Source organism: Pelodiscus sinensis, chromosome 24 (assembly GCF_052426305.1).
Source record: "Pelodiscus sinensis isolate ZL-2025 chromosome 24, ASM5242630v1, whole genome shotgun sequence".
NCBI classification, from domain to species: Eukaryota; Metazoa; Chordata; order Testudines; family Trionychidae; genus Pelodiscus; species Pelodiscus sinensis.
This window is the reverse complement of record NC_143075.1, coordinates 731,096-751,784: the sequence shown is the minus strand read 5'-3', so window position 1 is coordinate 751,784 and position 20,689 is coordinate 731,096. Positions and strand designations below refer to the sequence as shown.

Here is a 20,689-nt window from a genome sequence, read left to right as displayed (position 1 = left end):
GAGCCCATTTGATTAGCACACAAGTATTTTGGGCAGCCTTTCTGGTGCACAGCCTGATCCAGGACATCTGCAGAGCCATGACATGGTCCTTGGTTGACACGTTCTTGTCTTATTACACCATCACTCAGCAGGCCAGTGATGACACTGGGTTCGGCAGAGTCGTGCTACAGTCTTTGTGGCCACGAGTCTCTCCCTGCCCCCAGGAATGCTGCTTGGAGTCCCCTCGTACGGAATGGACATGAGCAATTACTCAGACAGTTGCCTGTTTCTGTAACGTGTTCTTCAAGGGGTGTTGCTCACGTCCGTTCCATGACCTGCCCACCTTCCCTACTGTCGGAGTTTCCAGCAAGAAGAAACGGAGAGTAGGAGGCACAGGTGGGGCCCTTTTATCCCATACCATTAGGGTGCCACTCTAGCGGACGCCAGAGCCACTCCCCATACAAATACTGTTGAGGGGAAAACTTCCAGCACCAGTGCATGTGGTGAACGCACACACTTAACGGGGAATGGACCGAGCAACACACCTCTAAGAACACCGTTTCCTGAAACCGGTAACAGTCTTTTCCTCCTCTCGTAACAGCAGCAGAAACACAGATGTAGGCTTTAGAAGAAGCCCAATGCTTTCCAGAGGAAGTGCCATCTTAGGGGAAAAGGATCTAAAAGTTAGACTTTGGGAAGAGACAGTGACAGGGGGTGAAGTGAAGGGGGTTCTAGATTTACCAGGTACCTAGAAAAGAGTCCAGAGATGGTGTCCTTGTGGGAATCCGTTAGTTGACAGCTGGAACACTCTGTTTCTCTGCAGGACGCTGGCCTGGATTAAATGGGGGACTTCCCCATCTTTTCTATTAATGTCTGTCTGTCTGAGATAGTCTTGGGCCTGGCAGACGGCAGGCCTGTGCGGGTGATTGCAGCTATATATTTGGTGTGTCTCTTGTCTCAAAGACCTGTGTTATGAAACTGCAGCAACAATGAGCATAATTTCAAACTGACAATTTATTATTCAAAAAGGATTATGCTTCCCCTCCAAACTCCTCTCCTACTATCACATTTTTGTTGCTGCCCTTTCTAGCCCTCATCCTCTTCAATGGATCGCTCTTTAACTTCCCTTCCCATTCCTTGTCCCTTCTGCCCTCTTCCTTCACCTCCAGACAAGCAGCAGCAAAGGTTATCTGCTAAATTCACTTGCTGAGCTCTTGCAGAATGCACAAAACCTGCAGTTTTTCTGGAGGACAGGCTGCAAAGCTCTGAAAGATTTCTTTCCCACTCCCCGGCTAAGTAACAGAGACCAAAAGGAGGCTATTATTGCCTGTTTACTCACTTCATTTTTTCTGAAGTATTGGCTCTTTAGCAGAAGTAAGTGTTAAGAATTCCATCGTTCTAGAAATAGCAAAATGATCAAACTTGAACATCTCAGAACAGCCCAGTTATGTTCAAATCTGAACAGAAATGTGTGAGGGAGCACACAGTGGGAATAGACGAGAGAGCAAAGCAATTGTGCCATCATGCCAAGGACAGCATTCCGAAAAATACATGCAAGCTGCAGTCTCAACATTACCGTCTGCACCCACTGCATCTTGCATGGTCTGCACTATATGGAAGAGCCTGCTGAAAGAACTTTATAGGTGAGACTTTTGCTTTTTGAGAACTGTTACTGTTGCAGTTTAAGTGGATTGCAGGCCATATCGGAAATGACAGGAAGCAATTTCTGAAGGTGCAGTACATACGGTTTCTCCATAGGCTGTGTAGAGTCACATGGATGGTCAAATCTCTTGCAGTTACTCACTGTAGGAAATATTTAAATAGTTTGATAATATGACCAGAAAGCAGCCACCAACATCAATCATTTCGCTTTTCTTTGAATTGTATATTATTGCACCGTCTCTCTTCATCAGAGTCTGATTATATAGTACAAGGCTGATGCCTCAAATGTTGTTTTAAAAAGTACCCTGAAGTTTGTGTAAGTAGCAGAAATTAATGAAATGTGTTTAGTTTTCTGTTGGTACAAGAATAGCACAATGGCGTGCCTCTCGCCTATTCATGTATAGCACGAGGGGGGTTTTGTCCATTCCCCATTCAGTGGCTCATCTCTACAGCTACCACTCTGATCTACAGTGATAATTCTTAGTCTGTTTTATTTGAAAAATCATGCAAAGGAATCCGCTTAAACTGTAGGGCTACGTCTAGACTGGCATGATTTTCCGCAAATACTTTTTGCGGAAAAGCGTCCGTGCCAATCTAGACTCGGTTTTGCGCAAGAAAGCCCCGACTGCCATTTTTGCTATCGGGGCTTTTTTGCGCAAAACAATACTGTGTTGTCTACACTGGCCCTCTTGTGCAAAAGCATTTTCGCAAGAGGGCGTTTGCTCGAGCAGGAGCAGCATAGCATTTCTGCAAGAACACTGACAATCTTACATGAGATCGTCAGTGTTCTTGAGGAAATTCAAGCAGCCAGTGTAGCCAGCTGGCAAGTTTTTCTGCAAAAGCAGCTGCTTTTGCCGAAAAACTTGCCAGTCTAGACGCAGCCTAGATGCAAATGCTTTGTGTATATTATATAAAGCAAATCCCTGGCATATGAGGTAATAAGGAAGCTGTAAATATTCAGAGATTTTTTCTTAGACCTACGTTTATTATTACACCTATAAGGAACTAACTACGATGTGATGTCTAGAGGTGCACAAGAGACACTTGGCATTTCATCTAGAATAGTGGAGATCAAATACATTGAAAATGGATATATGTATGTAAAAAAGGGTCTCTGGTTGTGTTCCTTCTACCCTATATGTCAGTTGTCCTGCCATTTTTGAGGCAGTGACTGTGTCTTTGTACACGTTTGCATAGTGTACAAAGACACTAGGGTACAGTAGGGCCCAATCATTAAAGAATGTGAATCAGGGAAGTACAGCCAGTGACTTAATGACATGAAATCAACCCGTTTTTAATGAATAATGGGTTATGTGCACAAGCGCACTTTAAATACATTGTAGCATGATGCACAGTTCTCATTTTCACAATAAACCACAGTTACTGCTTCTTCCTCTTAAGTCTGTAATCCTACTTTTTCTGTATATTTGGAAAACATGTAAGTGATGAGCTGCTGCAACGTGTGTCATCTGCCACTCGGCTGAAGCATAAGAGACGACTTCACAACATCTAATTGTTCTTCACTGCTGTAGATGTGCATGTATCAACATGCACATAAACAGTGTTTGTGCATGTACACACTACGCAGTGCACCAATACTCGTACCTATATTGACAAGCACAAACTGGCACACTGCCCACATGCTGAACGTATGCACATGCACGTGTTTATGCTGCATGCAAATATGGACAGATTTTTTAGTTTATATTGAGGTTTATTTTAAAAAAGATGAAAGGGGTCCCCCAAAGGATCATCTGGATTTCCCACAGCAAGTTAAGATATTTTGGTGGGACGTAAGTAAGAAAGCTGCAGATCTCAAAGGGGCTTAGGTAGTTACTATTAATTGGCTACATTCCTGCAGCAGCGGTAGCATGCTGTTTCAGAAGGAACTGGTAATAACCTACAATTAGTAGCCCTTTCATCCAAAGGAACCTTGGGCAGCTGAATCTCTACTGCCTTCCCCAAAACATACAAAATATTGAGCTCTTCCTTTGTTTAAACCTTCTTGTAACCTCCCGTATGCAAGTTTTGTTCAGAATACTGGTGCAGGATGCAGCTACTGGACCAGGCCTGGGCAAAGTACGGCCCGTGGGCTGAATCCAGCCTGCCAAGCCACTGGATCTGGCCCACAGAGGCAGCAGGGAGTCCCAGGCAGGCTCCCCCGCTTGCCCCGCAGCCCTGGCCATGCAGAAATGCAGCTGCAGGGCTCAGTTTCTCTTTTAAAACTGGAGGGGAGGCAGGAAGTTTTAAGAGTCGCCCACCCCCAGCACATTCCTATTGGCCAACTAATGAAAAACCAGCCAATGGGAGCTACTTGTTGGAGTAACAAGCAGCCAAGAAGAACCACGTCCCCTCTCCTGGGCTCAGTTATTCTTGGTGCACATGGCCAGGCAGGCAGGCTGGGAAACATTCTAAGCTCTGCAGGCAGACGCTAGTTTGGCAGCTGGCAAGTAAGTCTCTTGCCCCCGCCTGCATCTGGCACCCCAGCCCTTCCCTGCCCCAACCCTCTGCCCCCCCCACTCAACATACCCAAACCCTCTGTCCCCCTCTTACACCCACACCCCCTCCCAGATCTGGCCCCAATCTCCTCCCCAGATCACAATCCCCCCCATACCCTAGGTCACATCCTAAACCCCTGCACTCCAGTCCCCTGCCCTAGGTCACAACCGCCTGCTTCATCCCAACTCCCTCCCAGACTCCAGTCTCCCGCCTGCAGCCCAGTCCCTTACCCCAAGCTCCCTTCTGCACCCAGCCTCCATCCCAGACTCCTTCCACATCATGGTAGAGTGCAGCCCTTGACCACTTTCCAAAATCTTGGCGTGGCCCCCATCAAAAAATTATTGCCCACCCCTGTACTAGACACAGAGAAATGTGTATTGCTTCAGTGACCCTTCTGCCGTAATTACAAGGAGTTCTTAACTGTCAGGTCGTCTTGACCTGCTCTACTGGCTAAACTGCTTACAATACAGCTGTTTTCTTGGGTAAAACAAGCAAAGTTACCATAAGAAACAAGCTATAATATGAAGAATAAATTCATTCATGGCAGCAACCTTTTTAAACTTCATCCTATTAGTTATATGTGGTTCTCTGCTTTGGGGCAAGTATATGTACCAGGTGGTGTCAGTTACTCTGGTAAGTAAAACTTCTTTGTTTCATACCTGAATGAACACGCACATAACGTCCTCTACTGGCCTGCAGAGAGCAGTACTTTCCCTAGCAGTTTACAGATACAGTCTCTCCCGTTCTTGTCATAGAAGCAGGGAACGTGTGATATGCAGCAGCCATGGCATTAAATCCCCAATTTCTTATGCGTCTTCCAGTAACATTAAGAATGGGGGAAATGTTAGGGAAGGGGGACTAGCCTCTCCTGAGTGAGCCAATGTAAGGCTATGGAAGAAAACTGTCATGTGGTGCATGTGTCAAGGTGGCTGCCCAGGAAGTTTCCAAAGTAATTTTCTTTCGTTTACCTTTTGCAGGGATTGAATGTTTTTGGAGCACAAATGTGTGTGTTAGATTGCAGGCCACATGCTCCGGGGTGTCATTCTTATTGGGCCTTTCTGTCTCTTTTATTTTGCAACCCAAATGAGATATCTGGAAAAAGGCAAGCGCTCCCATTTCCTACATTTCACACAAGTCAATTCAGCTCTCAGAGCAACAGGTAACTGCCTAAAACGCCTTCGGTGGCTCTGATTCACTGTCCTTTATATTGCTGACCTCCAGCATCACCAGAACTCTCTTGCTATAACTCACTGACTCATTGAACATTTCCCTGGCTGGGCATTGTACAGTAATTTTTATGCAGCAGCTTTGCCTCGCTTTCCTCATGAAGCTATCGTCTGCTGAAACTTTTCTAAGTAGGCCGAATTCATTTGCTCACAAAATCTCATTTGAGGGAAATAATTCAATCTAAACTGCTGCTGGCTTTCAGGGCTGTGCTTACTACATTGCTTCAGCACATAATGCAACTTTCCTAATGCTATTTGAATACATAATACAAATCCAAAGGTCATGAGAACTGTGTAGCGGGGGCATTTGGGGAGGTGTGGGATTTTTTGTGGGTCAAAGGGTCACAGCTCAAAAGCTGTTTTTCCCATTTAACATGACTAACCCTCACAGTTAACTCCTTAGAACACCTTAAAGGGAGGCCAATGGTACTTTGTCAGACTGGCTTACAGCTTCCCGTCACTCACTGGTGAAGAATGACCCTGCACCTGAAGGTGGCCATCATGGCCTCTGGCCAAAGTGTGTGATCCAGGGATGTCTTTGCCACTGGGACCCTCCCTTGTGCAGAAATATGAGAAAATAAATTCACCTTCCCAATTCTAGGCACCATCACAGCAACCAGTGGAACAGCTCTTCCTGCCAAAGGGGTTGTCCCAAGCGACAGTGGTCACATTCCAGCACCAACAGGACTTCACCTGAGCAGCCCTGTCAGCCACATCCCAGGACCAAGGGACACTTTCAAAAGTGCCTTTAGCTAATGAGAACCTGTATCTAGAGCGGAGACAACTTACAGGCCCCCCTAAAACTTTTGCTTGGTGCTACTTCTGCCCAGGGCTGCCCTGACTTAAGTACAGATACAGGTGCCGGTAGTTGGAGACTGCTCAGACCAAGATGAACCAGCCACTCAGCCAGCTGTCACTTCCTGAGGCAAAAGCCTCCTTCAAAGTCTGGCCCAATGTTTTATTCTGGACAGCTTGCTAAAGTTGGCAAAGGAAGGAAGCCTCCATAGACCTCAGCTAGAATCCCAGGTCTGGCAGAGACCTCAGGAGTCATGGAGTCCAGCCCCCTGCCCAAAGCAAGATCAATGAAGTCAACCCAGCCAGGGCTTTGTCAAGCTGGGACATAAACACCTCTAGGGATGGGGATTCCACCCCCTCCCTCGGGAACCCAGCCCAGGGCTTCAATCCCCTTCCTAGGGAAATAGTTGTTCTTAAGCTCCAACCTAGACCTCCCCACTCCCTTCCTTACTTGAAATGCAGAGAATGTCCTGGCTAGTTGTCGTAAGAAAGCACCAGCTGTCGCCCTCTTTTGCACTGTGTGAGTACCACTGCTCTTCTGAGTTTCTGTTTGTCCAGGACTAGATCTTGGAAGCACGTTGTTTAGTCAAATGTGAAAATGTAGTTGGTCCTTTTTTTACACAGTGCTAATAAATGGAAGAGAACTGGCCTGTTCTAGCTCGTATCACTGCGAGACTGTCACCAAATAAAGATGGCAACTAATCATGAAATGATCTTTTTTTTAAATTATGGAAATATTAAACTGGACTAAAGGCTGTTGCTTGTCACCGAGGTATCAACTTTCCAGGAGGGTTTCATTGTGCACTTTATATGTGACAAACTGGCAAGGCTTCTGAATGAACTACTGGACGCACACAAAAGTTCAAAAATATTAATTCAGGTTCACTTTAGAGCAGGTCAGAGCTCTTTGGTCCTTAGAATATCAGCCTTAGCTGTACACTTCATGATTGCTGTTTGTCTTACAACTTCAATGCTGTTGAGGCATATTCTTTGTATTAACATACATTACAAATAAATGGCTACCTGCACAAACATGCACTCTTCATTCCTTCCCCCTCCCCACACACACACGGCTAATAGCTATGTGGGAATATTTAACACATTTTAAAAGTATTAACATTAGCATCATATTCAAATTGTTTTCAAAATGCTGTGGAATACAAGACTGTGAAGCACATGTTGTCTGTGAATGTATTTGTGCACTCTGCAGCTTCTTTCAAGCAGCACTACAGTTCCAAATTTGTATAAGCTTACAAACCTTGTAACCAGTACAGGACTCAATTGACCAAGGTATTGCATATTTGTGAACAGGATCTGTACTAGTGCAAATATTGAATGCTACAGTAAGCAACTTGCATTAGCATGCATATCCCAATTAAACAGGTCTGCACCAGTACAGATGTTGCATGTCTTAGGTTGAAGTTGGCAGCAAAGCATGTCTTGCATTTTTCCAGCAGAAGTGTGCTCTGTTAGTGTAGAATTTGCATGTTGAAGTGCGAAACATGGATACAGCATGTGGCAGTAAGAGCCATAGCTTACCAATTTTGCATGTTCTCAATGAGCTCTATAGTAATAACAGGTGAATTTTATATTACAGTAAGATAGGTGCAACTGAAAAATGTACTTACACTAGAAGTCCTGTATTGTAGGTGCATATGTGTGATTAGCCTCAAAATTAAAGATGAACTAGTGTACATCGAGGCAGAAGTAACTTTTCACTTTCCTGCTACAAGGAAAGAAAGCTTGAGTTTTACTAATTAAGAATATTCTGAGTTTGTGTGTGTGTGTGTGTAAGTACAGCATTATAAATTCTCTCTATTGGTTTTGCACATGTGTATCCTGTAATACATATACAACAGTGCCACCAGATAATTAGCAGAACAAAGTAAACTGCCGAGAGAGACTAGGGAGTAATCTCCATAGGGCACAGAATGGAGAATTCCTCCCGGGCAACTGGCGTGAAATCCTGGATCCATTGCAGCCGATGGAAGTCCTGCCCGTGACATCATTGGACCCAGGATTGCATCTTAATTCATCTTTCACGTCAGCGATGCTTTGACTACACGACCAGATTTAATCGCTCCTTTCCAACGCTGGGGGTCCCTGAGCCATGACTGGAATGGAATTCCAGTGTTGTTCCGAATGTGCTTGAGAGCTCACTTTCAGCCACAGATCATGTTGCTAGTGTAGACAGGACTTAGAGTCCTGCAACATGTGATGAGCTACTGCAGCCTCTTTCCATTTTTGATCAGCAACACCCAGCATCTTTCCAAGCTTGTAATTCTCAAACACTGCAGTAAAATCTTATTTTTACTAAACAGTTAGTACAGTTTTAAATGCTGTGTGAGCCATTCAGTCACTGCTGGAACCCAGTGCCCCTTTCCTGTGTGTCACAAGCGTACAGGATATCCCGAATGCTAGAGCTATGATTTAGCTGACTGTTTAAACCACACAGCTAAAACACCAAATAGCTCTGTATTGGCTACATGTCTACATAGGTACACATACAAAAAGTTGTTGCACATTTGCATATTGATGTGTAACTGAGCCAAATTCCAAAATGTGAAAGTTTATTTTAGTTACACGTCAATATGCAAATATAACTGAGTCTAATTTGACATAGGGGGGCAAAAGGTAATACAGTGGTGGATACCTACTTTAATTTACACTCTCCTCTTAGTTGCTATTTCTGCTCGGTGCCTCTGTTCTATCCCCTAGCATCTAAAGTTTGCTAACCTATGGCTCTGTTATGTTCATTCAGGTTAGTTGGATTCCCTTATGCTCTTACAGTTTTGAAACTTACAATATTTATAAAGCACCTCTGAATTTGTCCCTTTCTGGTATCTGCAGTTGTTAATTTTAGTCACTTCTAGAAAACCCCAGTGAAGTACCCTTGCTTTCTGTGCTGTTAGGCAAGTAGTGGGCTTAATGGGCTCCAGGCGTGACACAGATTGTATTTAACGTGTTAATTTTCAATTTCCCCATACTGTCATATTTAAGTAAATTTATATAATACAGCTCTTTAAATGATTATCTAGCTCCAATGAGGGTAGGTGCTTCTCAGCTCAATGAATGAATTTCTAAAGTGTTGGTAACTGTGGCAGCTGAATGCTCTTTACAAAGTCTGTACAAGGAATAGCCCTTTCATCCTCTCTCAGACATTTGAATATGAAAGATCAGGCTCTATGGAGAAATTGTTCCCCCTGACTGAGGGTTATGAAGACACAAATAAATCTATCCCACAAGTAACCAGACTGTTCAGATGCTGACTGAGAGACTGAAACAACATGTTGAAGGAATGTATCTAAACTTACATTGATGCCAGTATAAATTGCATACACACACATGTAAATTCTACTAATCTAAATGTACTGTATAAATTAAGTAGAAATTTACTATGGAAGTCTGGAATATAGCTGTTCTCCCCACAATGCTGGGTGCAGCAGGTAGCATCTTTCCATGTTCAGTGTCCTACTTAGAAAAGAAGGCATCACAGAAAGTGTGTTTTGCTCAAATTATCTGGTACGAGACAGCAGCATCAAAGTAGCTTATGAAAAGCAGTCATAAAAGCCAAGTAATTAGATCAGATGATGTGATAATTGAATGAATGTGGGTATTAAATAAAGTTGTCCAGAAATGAGTTGCAAAAGGTGAATTTTTTTCTCCTGAATAGTTTTTTCTCTCCTCCCCTGGTTCCCAATTGTTTATGGAGAGAGTCTTTCTTATTAATACTGTACTCCTGAATTTTCTTCAGGTGATAGCTACTTCATACTGCGAGGTGTAGTGAGGGACCCTTTGACTTTCTTTCACCTGTTGAATTTCTTTTGGAAATAGAAATGCCTTTTTATTGTTTCAGAGTGAAAGAATTGAAAAAGGCCAAGGAACCTGAAGATACACAGCAGCATCCCGTAGCAATGTGACATTGCTTTTCAGACTGTTTTCATTTTCTGTTTTTAGCAGAGACATGCAACAAAAACCCACTGCAGTTCTGGGAATCTCAGCTGCAGAATTTTAACAGTAATGTTTTGGTCATTGCATTTGCACTTTCATGGACAATTTTTAATTTGTTCAGCAAGACATCTTGGAACTCAATCTTCTGTTGGATCATGGGAAAAAAGACACCAGGAGGAATTTGTGAGTTGCTTCATTCTCTCCGAAAGAAGCGATTAATTATTCTTTTCATATAGGGCTGTATTAAAACGTGTGGAACTGTACAAATATTATACCAAAAATATTGTTAAGGAAAGGTGGGAATGCACAAGCAACACAAGAATGCTATTCCTGCACCTGTCAATCATCTCCAAGAAACTGAAGCTTCAAGATTCAGTGGAGGGGCTTAGATCAGTAAATCTTTATTGGGTACATGCATTTTCATTTCCTTTGCACGTCTGTCCTTTCTTTTTATTTGAATCTCTCTACAGCACACTTAATGCAACTTTTTAAATCTGCAGGTTTTTAATACATCCCGTGGAAATTTACAGAGTGGGTTGGTGTATGAGGTAAACGGGTAATGCATGGGAAATAAAGAGAGCAGCTTGAGCAAGTTTTTAAAATTTCCTTTATTGGTATTTTTTCTAGAACCTGCAAGTATATCAAGTGTCATGTACTTTTTCTCATATTCAGCACTTTATTTTCTGGCCTTACTGTTAATTATTTACATAAAATAGTTTGTAACGCGTGTAGCGCTTTTTTTGTTTAAGTAATTTTGTTGTTCTGAGCAGTCACGTACATATGTTGCCTGGACACTTATACCACCTAAAGATCAGAGTGGTGCTCCATCCTGGCCAGTAAATTCCTTATTTTGGCTATTTCATCAAAATCTAGGCAGTTTCTGTATATATAGAAGGTAGAAATGGAATATGAGAAATAATATTTGAAAGGGAATATATTGATTAATTACTAAATATTTTATTCACAAAGGGTCAATAACTTGGCAAGATAAAATTATTATTTGTATAGTTTTGTCTGAATGAGCGAAAAGAGTGGATGTATTGTTTGTATATACTGTATATATTAAAACAGAGATATGTGCATGAATTCAAGAAAAAAGAAATGAAAAAAGCAAAGCATTAGTGGCTATGGTCTGTAAAATGAAACAAAAACTTTATTTCACTATAAGAAACTTTATTTTAAATGTTCTTTAGAAGAACATTTTGCTAAAGCATGATTAAACTGCAAAAAAAAAAAGAGCTACTGTATTTAGACTTAGGAAAAAAAGGCAGAGTAACATTACTAAAAAAGGATATGTTTACATTTGATTTTGGCTACCAGGAGGTTTATTTTATTTTATTTTATTTTTATTTTTTGCCAATGGTGCCAAGTAATGTGAATGCTAATATTGCTTAAGAAGTTACTTTTGCAAAGCAGATAATCATAAGAATACAAAAATGTATCTAGCTTAACACCATACACTCACTCCAATAAAGAACACTTAGAATGAACATAAACTGAAAAAAGAAATAGTATGAAAGTAGAATATGTTTCACATTTTCATATCTCCTGCTGGAAGTCAGAAAATGTAATAAAAATGCACAAAAATTTTAAAAAATAAAAATAAGTAAATCTTAAAAGTTGCAAACTGGTCTTGTAGGGGTGTCATGGTATATTGCTATTTCCACATAGTGAGGAGCCAAAGAAATCAGATATTTTAAAACTGAAATACTAATTAAAAATTATTATGATGCTTAGATGATAGAGGACTGATCTTAATTACACTAGTATATATCAGGAATAATTCTCCTGTAGTCAGTGCAGTTACTCTGGATTTACACAGGCATAGCTGAAATCTGAAACTGCTTCTGTGGGTTTATGTTGCTAGTACCAGTTTAAAATTTCCAAATGGTTGGTGTAAATTTTAGACGTTTCGTTTCATAATAGTTGCTCTTACTTGATCCTGGCCACCAATTAAACTGTTCAAACTCCAGGCTTTTTGTGAAGCCTAAAAATATTCACAAATGAGAAGCTTATAAACTGGTATCTTTAAAAGAAGAGTAATCACAAAGATTGTGGCAAAAAATGGGGTCAGTGCTCTTGGTGCCTTTTCTATAATTGTACCTGGTTTTTAATTACTTCTGTTCACTGCCAGCATTGAATTACAATATGTGTGCTATATAGCTCATTATCAGAACTCTGTATACATTTGTGAACTGCTGCTTTATGACCTGGTTCAGTTAAAAATAATTGTCTGGCTCTCACACTTTGGCGGTGGCAGCCTCATAATTTCCATTTATTTTACTGAAATGGAACCTTACATATTAAGTTACCACACACACAGAATGGGAACCCAATATGAAAGTAAACTCCTTTTGGAATGAACTGGAATGCTCTGTATTAATACTGGAAATACTCTGTCATTCTGAAACATAAATGTTTGTCCTATTGACTAGCATTATGATAATTATTGAACTTTTCATAATAAAAGTAATTACCTCAGTGGATTCATTTTAATCCCTTATATTTATACTAAAAATTTTCAGTAAAATACAGAGCTATTTCAGGTTACCCTTCCGGATCCATGGGCCTGGTGGTGTATCTGCTTATAAAGACCCTGATACAGCAAAACATTTACAAACATGCTTAATACATTACGCATATGAGTGGTTCCATTAACTTAATGGGACTACTCACAAGCTTAAAATTAAGTAGATCCTTAAATACTTTGCTGAACTGGGTTGTAATACTCTTCCATTGAAAAAACTTTTCTGCTTACCCTTTTCGTGACTGTGGAACTTATTTCTGATAGAAGATACATAAGTGCAGCTTTCTTCGATAATCGGAATTCCCAAGTGCCAGGAGCAGGCCCTTCTTCTGCATCCTGAAAATGGAATTGCTCCTTTGTTTAACACATCCGACAAGAGTAATACTGTGTGAAAGAAATAAAGAATATAACATGATCTCCCTATATGGTTGCACGCTTACAGCAGTTCCACACAGTAGTTGGTGCCCAACAGGGGGTCCCCAAGACTTGCATGTAAAACTAGTATAGATGTCTCTTTTTGTAAGTTTTATTTTTGTAACTGTGCATGTAAAGCATCACTGAATCAATGGATCTGTTGAAGAACTCAGCTGCTGGAACCATGCAAAATGTTTTGAATTGCCCTTAAAATATGGAAAATGTTTTCTGAATGCTTTATATTCTTTCTGCTGTAAATTAAAAACAAAGAAAATTTCCCCATACTAAGTGTATTTCTTTTAACATTCTCTTCCATTTTAATTACGAAGGACCTGTAGATTTTTCAAGTAATTATAAATATCCTTGTAAAGTTTAGATCTCTGTCACACACTTAGAAGACGTACCTGTAAACTCAGGTAAGTCCTGCACTTGAGATGGAAGAATCCCAAGCATTGTTACAGGCTGGGGACTGAATGGCTAAGTAGCCGTTCAGCAGAACAGGACCTGGGGGTTACAGTGGATGAGAAGCTGGAGATGCGTCAGCAGTGTGCCCTTGTGGCCAAGAAGGCTAATGGCATATTAAGTTGCATTAGGAGGAGCATTGCCAGCAGATCCAGAGATGTGATTATTTCCCTTTATTCAGCTCTGGTGAGGTCACATCTGGAATGTTGTGTCTAGTTCTGGGCCCCCCCCACTACAAAAAGGATGTGGACGCATTGGAGAGGGTCCAGCAGAGGATGACCAAAATGATGAGGGAGCTGGAGCACGTGATCTATGAGGAGAGGCTGAGGGATTTGGGTTTGTTTAGGCTGCAGAAGCGAAGAGTGCGGGGGGGATTTGAGAGCAGCCTTCAACTTCCTGAAGGGAGGTTCCAAAGAGGATGGAGAGAGGCTGTTCACAGGAGTGACAGATAGTGGAACAAGGAGCAATGGGTTCAAGTCACAGTGGGAGAGGTCCAGGTTGGATATTAGGAAAAACTTTTTCACTAGGAGGGTGGTGAAGCAATGGAATGGGTTACCTAGGGATGGGGTGGAACCTCCATCCCTAGGGGTGTTTAAGTCTCGGCTTGACAAAGCCCTGGCTGGGTTGATTTAGTTGGGATTGGTCTTGCCTTGGGCAGGGGGCTGGACTTGATGACCTCCTGAGGTCTCTTCCAGTTCTATGATTCTATGAAGCAGTCCCCGCTCGCGCCATTTCCTGCTGTGCCTCTGCCTCCCCTGTTGCCCACAGAGACAGTGCTGGGGGGAACCAGCTTTATCAGTTCCCCGCCAACACCATCTCCTTCCCCCCGCCCCCCCCCACTGCCTCTCTGATAGATGCAGCGAGGGAGGGAGCGACTACTCGAGTCGACTATCCAATTAGCATTTGCTTATTGGATAGTCGACTAGTTACTTACATCCCTAATGTCTGTCCAACCTGCTCTTAAATGTCCACAGATGGAGATTCTACAACCTCCCTAGGCAAATTTATTCCAGTGTTTAACCACCCTGACAGTTAGGAAGTTTTTTCTAATGTCCAACCTAAACCTCCCTTGCTGCAATTTAAGCCCATTGCTTCTTGTTCTATCACAGAGGCCAAGGAGTTCTCCGTTAAACAATCACATGCACTAAAGCTCCTTCAGAAAAAGCAATGAAACCTTACATCAGTTTTTATAATTGAATAAAACTAAACAGAAAATAGCAGAAGAAATCAAGAAAGCAGGAAGAAATATTTTGTCTGGCACCTAACCTCCTCATTGACTCAATTGTAACAATATATAATTAAAATATTTAATCTAGCTATTTTTAACTTTCAGGGATTACAATTCTTTTTTACTTCCTAAATAGGGTACCGTCCATGAGAGCAGAGACAAAGTCCCAGGTTTCCAACGAAAACTGTGAGACAGTGAGTAATACATTCCAAAACTCTACAGTGGGGGATGGAATTAAAAAGTAATTTTAAAAGTTCCAGAATCCAAAAAATACTTTTAAAAACAATCCAAAAAAATCACATTTAATAACAATGATGAATTAATTTCTGGTTTTGAATCAACGTGGTTAATGTGGTAATACAGTCAATAATAATCCCTGTCTTTATAAAGCCATTATAGCGCACACAAAAGAAATCATCTGATGTGTAAAAGGAGGGTGTCATTAAGCCCATGATTAACCTATTCAGCATATGATAGTAATCAGAGTAAGAACAGTTCCAGGTCACAGTGTGGCATTTGGCTCTTACATGAGATCATTTACCCTAAATTTGCCAACCATCATCGGGGGAATGCAGGGTTCAGTCATGTGCCCATTACAGTAAAGGCAGCTTTGCCATTCACTTCAATAGAAAAAACAGCAGGCCCTTAATGGTTCAGTGAATGGGACTTAAGTTTCAAAAAAACCTAGACTCGTTGGAACATTTTACCCCGTGACAATACACGTCCAGCGCAAGAAGAATGTAGAGGTCTGTAATAAAAGCTACAATTACATTTGAACCTCCGTAATCAAGGTGTCCCTGATCCGGGAACGCCCATGGTTCAGACACTGGCAGGGAGAGGAGAAACCCATTCCAGCTGGGGGAATGCCAGAACAGCAAAGTGCTGATCTGGAAACTTTTCCCTTGCTGCGCCCATAACAGCGGGTATGGCACCAGGTAAGCATCCCCCCCCCCCTTTTCCCTCCCGCCCAGACCTCGCACCCTGAGCCCCAGCACCCTTCCTTAGGATAAATACCCAGGGTCTGGACCATTCCAAAATCTGACATAGCCTAGTTCCCCAGGGTGCCGGATTACAGAGGTTCCAGTGTGCTTTGTCCCAGAAAGTGTGAGAGTTAAAATCCCAGGCTCGTCCCTCACCTCCTGTACTGACATTATGTGTTCACACCAGGGAACTGCAGTGATGCGGGTGAGTGGTGGTTGGACTCCCTGGGGGTACGTCTGCACAGCAACATTAGTTGGAAATAACTAGTGTTATTTCTAAGTAACTTAGTCCACATTTACACTGCAGGCAGGTATTTCGAAATAGTGTCAAAATCTTATCAAGCTGGAGGACTGCTTATTTGGACTCCTGTAACCCTCATTGTACAAGGAATAAGGGAAGTTGGAGGAAGAGTGCTCTACTTCAAACTAAGTGCTGTGCAGATGCTCCCAATTTTGAAATAAGCTATTTCAACATAAGCTATGCAATTGACAGAGCTCAATTTGTGTAGCTGATTTCACGTAAAGCCCTGCTGTGTGACCGCACCCTTCGTCAGCAGCCACCAATTTTGTAGCGTACTGGGCTGAAGCTGAGGAGCATCACAGGCTTACTCAGTTAGGTGTAAAGCACTTTGGGAGCCCCAGATAGCAAGTACAAGGGAAACAAAAATGTTTTGCTTGCTCGTATTGTGCACTGGCCATCTCTGTGACAATGTGATGTTTTACTGATGCTGCCCCATACGTCCTCCTCTAGCAATGTCTTATTAAGTTCTCCTGGTGTCATGTTAAAAATTAATCTGTAAGCGTCTTTGGGCAGAAATCAAATCTTTTGACTGAATTAGGAGGTGCCTAGTCCACTAGTATCCCAGTTATCCCTTATGCTTTCTTAAAAAATGACTGAGTGAGCCAGATCAAACAGACCAAGGAAAAAAAAGCACCCTGCTTTAGTGTCTCTGACATCGCTCAAGGAAAACTTACAATGAAGGCAAAAGGGTGATAGTGTGAAATGTGATAGAACTGGAAGGGCCCCCTGCAGTGTGGAGGACTAAGGGTATGTCTACACTGCCACCCTAGTTCGAACTAGGGGGCTAGTGTAGACATACCCCAAGTGAGGAGGAAAAAAACCCTCACAGATGTGGGCTCCAACTGAAAAGCAGAAAAGAAAAGGACATTCACCTCACTAGCCTCAAGCTCCACTCCAGAGCCTAGGGGGACTGGGGCTAGTAGATTTTGTGTCGTCCCCCCCCCCCCCAGCCTCTGGGATGGAGCCAAAAATAAGGGATTCAGTGCACAGGCGGGACTGCTGGGGAGTGGACTGGGGTGGGGCTGTGGGATCTGGGTAGGAGGTAGGGTGCAAGTGTGGACTGGGGGTTGGGTTCTGGCCCAGAGGTAAGATGCAGGTGTGGGCTGGGGGTGCGGAGGACTCAGGGTGCAAGAGCAGGCTGGGGATGGGGCTATGAGGTCTGGAAGGGGGTGCAGGAGCAGGGGGTGAATGGGAGAGAGAAGGGGATGGGGTGCCTACTTGGTGCAGCTGAGGAGGGGGCACACATGGGAAGCTTTTTGTCCTATCTTCAATGGACCTGGAACCCAATTGGTTACTATCCTCTTTGCAGAATATATTGGCAGCTTACTAGCAGGCTCCCTCCCTTCCCCCAACCTTCTTTTCCCAAGACTAAAAATGCCCAGTTTTGTAGCCTTTCCTAATAGGTGAAAGCGTCTAAACCTTTTATCATTTTTGTTTCTCTCCTCCGGATGCTTTCCAGTTTTGTCCTCCTCTTTCCTAACCTGCGGCATCCAGAATTGGACACAGAGCACTCTCATTAGAGCCTCACCACTGCTGAGTACAGCAGAAACATTACCTCCTGCATCTTATATATAACACGCCTGTTAACACACCCCAGCATCATATTAGTCTTTTTGCAACAGGATCACATTGACAAGTATTCGATTTGGGGGTCCACTATAATCTCAGACCTTTTCTAGCAATACCACCACCCAGGGGCGGCCCGAGAGCCTAGGCAAACTAGGCAGTTGCCTAGGGCGCCGCCAGCCCGGGTGACGCACTGACGGCCGTGCAGGCAGGGGCGCCAATCGCGCCTTCCGCCTGGGGTGCCAGCTGCCGCAGCCAGCCTCAGACCATTCCTGCCACCACATAGACAGTTATTCCCCATCTATAGCTGTGCATGATAGGATAGGATGTGCTCTTAGAATGTAAGTTTTCTTTTGCCTGCAACCAGGCCTGAAGTTTTGTCAGCACCCTTTCTTGTCAAGCGAGTGATTACTCAGCTACATGAAATGGGCAGACTCTTAGGCTGCGTCTATACTGCAGCCTTTTTCCACAAAAGCTTATGCAAATGAAGCACAGAGTAGATTATCGCCACGCTTCATTTGCGTAATTAATTAGCAGCCATTTTTGCGTACGAGGCTTTTGCACAAAAAGGAGCTGTGCAGAAGGGTCCTTTTTGCGCAAAAACCCCCTCTTGCGCAAGAGCCATTCTTCCTTGTTTTTTTCAGAAAGAACAGCGCTTGCACAAGAGGGGGGTCTTGCGCAAAAAGGACCCTTCTACACAGCTCCTTTTTGCGCAAAAGCCTCTTGTGCAAAAATGTCTAATTAACTATGCAAATGAAGGGTGGCGATATTCTACTCTGTTCATTTGCATAAAATTTTGCAGAAGAAGGCTGCAGTATAAGTATAGACGCAGCTGTAGTCCTGTAGCCTAGCCTACAGCATTTATAGGCACATCCAATCAGTTTAGGTGCCTAAATAAATAAATACAGTGGTTCAAGAGAAGAGTTAGCTCTGAATTAAGTAGTTGGCAAAGAATAATTCATACGATGGATTAGCCCAGAGGGAAAGCTTCAGCCAGTAGCCTGGAATGGAGACAGATGCCTACCTATAGCAGGACTGTCATGAACAACTTCCCCTTTGCTGTTTTGAGATGGTTTAGGCCAGGAGAGAAAATGTCTCTGTTGTGAATCTTTCTGGTCAGTAAATTAAGCTGTTGCTAGTGCTTTCTGTAGGGGCATCTCAGCCAGCAGCTGCCAGATGGGGACAGGATGGAATCTGGGCCTGTTGCAAACAGAGAGGTAAGAGAATGGTTTCGGCGGCAGCATGATGCAAGGTGCAGGAGCATAGCTGTGCAAGGGCCAATGTCACGGTAGCTCCCCGTGGAGCCCCTACCCAGGAGGCCTCGCTCCATCAGTTGGTACCTCCTGGTAGCCACTCCTCAGGAATGGCCTGGAGCAGCTCAACAGCTTTCAAGCCCAGCTTTGGATGGCAGGCAGGGAGGCACTCCGCTTGCCCTGGTGTGGTTCTAGTCTCTTAGCTCCTCCCGCCCCATGTAACTGTTACAGCCCTTAGGCAAAAGCCATCTCTGGATTCTGGACATGGCCACAGAGGCCAAGCATCCACAGATGCTGAGAAAAGGCCATAGAGGTGTGGCAGAATACTTCGGAGCTAATTGTCTACACTGGCCCTCTTGCACAAAAGCATTTGCCCACGAGGGCTTTTTCCCGAGCGGGAGCAGCATAGTATTTGCGCAAGAACGCTGACAATCTTACATGAGATCATCAGTGCTCTTGCGCAAATTCATGTGGCCAGTGTAGACAGCTGGCAAGGTTTTTCCGCAAAAGCAGTTGCTTTTGTGGAAAAACTTGCCAGTCTAGACGCAGCCTGAGTGTAGTCATTGAACCGATTATCCACAAATGCCTTATAGCTTAATGCCATAGACTACGCGCATTTCCTCCTCCCCCTTGCCGCCAGTGGGCTGGCCAGCAGCCTGGCTCAGTTCTGGCTCTCACTGGATCCGAGAGCACAGTCCCCCACCCCACCAGAGAGGGGCTGCTGCCTCCCTACGCTGCTGCCTCATTTTCAGAAGCAGCAGCACATGGCAGTACGAAATAGGCAGCCAGTCTGCATGGGGAGCTGGTTTTAAAACTGATTCCCCTGATGACCAGCTCCCACCTAGCACCCCACGCTGCTGCCTCTGATACAGAAGCAGCAACGTGCAGTGGCAGGGGGCCCCTTGGGAGTGAGGCTGGAGAACACTGGCTGCCGGCCTATCCCCAGGGAGTACAGAATAATCAAGTAAACGATAAAAATACAGTTAACATCCCTAACAGCTCCCACCCCCACCTGTCCCCCTAGGGACACACAGACACCCACCCCCGCCTGTCCCCCCCCCAGGGACACACAGACACCCGCCCCCGCCTGTCCCCCCCCTAGGGACACACAGACACCCGCCCCCGCCTGTCCCCCCCCAGGGACACACAGACACCCGCCCCCACCTGTCCCCCCCCCAGGGACACACAGATACCCGCCCCCACCTGTCCCCCCCCCGGGACACACAGACACCCGCCCCCACCTGTCCCCCCCCCGGACACACAGACACCCGCCCCCGCCTGTTCCCCCCCCGGGACGCACAGACACCCGCCCCCGCCTGTCCCCCCCCCCCGGACACACAGACACCCGCCCCCGCCTGTCCCCCCCCGGGACACAGACACCCGCCCCCGTCTGTCCCCCCCCCGGACACACAGACACCCGCCCCCGCCTGTCCCCCCCCCCCCGGGACACACAGACACCCGCCCCCGCCTGTCCCCCCCCCCCCCCCCCCCCGACACACAGACACCCGCCCCCGTCTGTTCCCCCCCCAGGGACACACAGACACCCGCCCCCGCCTGTTCCCCCCCCCGGGACACACAGACACCCGCCCCCGCCTGTCCCCCCCCCCGGACACACAGACACCCGCCCCCGTCTGTCCCCCCCCCGGACACACAGACACCCGCCCCCGCCTGTTCCCCCCCCGGGACACACAGACACCCGCCCCCGCCTGTCCCCCCCCGGGACACACAGACACCCGCCCCCGCCTGTCCCCCCCCGGGACACACAGACACCCGCCCCCGCCTGTCCCCCCCCCGGACACACAGACACCCGCCCCCGCCTGTCCCCCCCCCCCCCGGACACACAGAC

At 44.8% G+C, this 20,689-nt stretch overlaps 1 protein-coding gene across 9 annotated transcripts in view; it reads left to right on the top strand.

The window, feature by feature from the left end:
- The window catches only part of CAMTA1 (calmodulin binding transcription activator 1), a 982,645-nt gene extending 969,308 nt beyond the window's left edge, over positions 1-13,337 (top strand). For 8 of the 9 annotated variants that reach the window (XM_089773028.1, XM_089773030.1, XM_089773027.1 and 5 more), the window contains one exon: positions 10,018-13,337. In XM_089773028.1, coding sequence (XP_089629154.1) covers positions 10,018-10,050 — 33 coding nt within the window. In that variant the 3' untranslated portion in view covers positions 10,051-13,337. Of the gene's footprint in view, positions 1-5,117; positions 5,300-10,017 lie in introns of all 9 variants that reach the window. The other variant, XM_089773035.1, reaches the window with a different exon arrangement.
- The last annotated feature ends 7,352 nt before the right edge of the window (positions 13,338-20,689 follow it).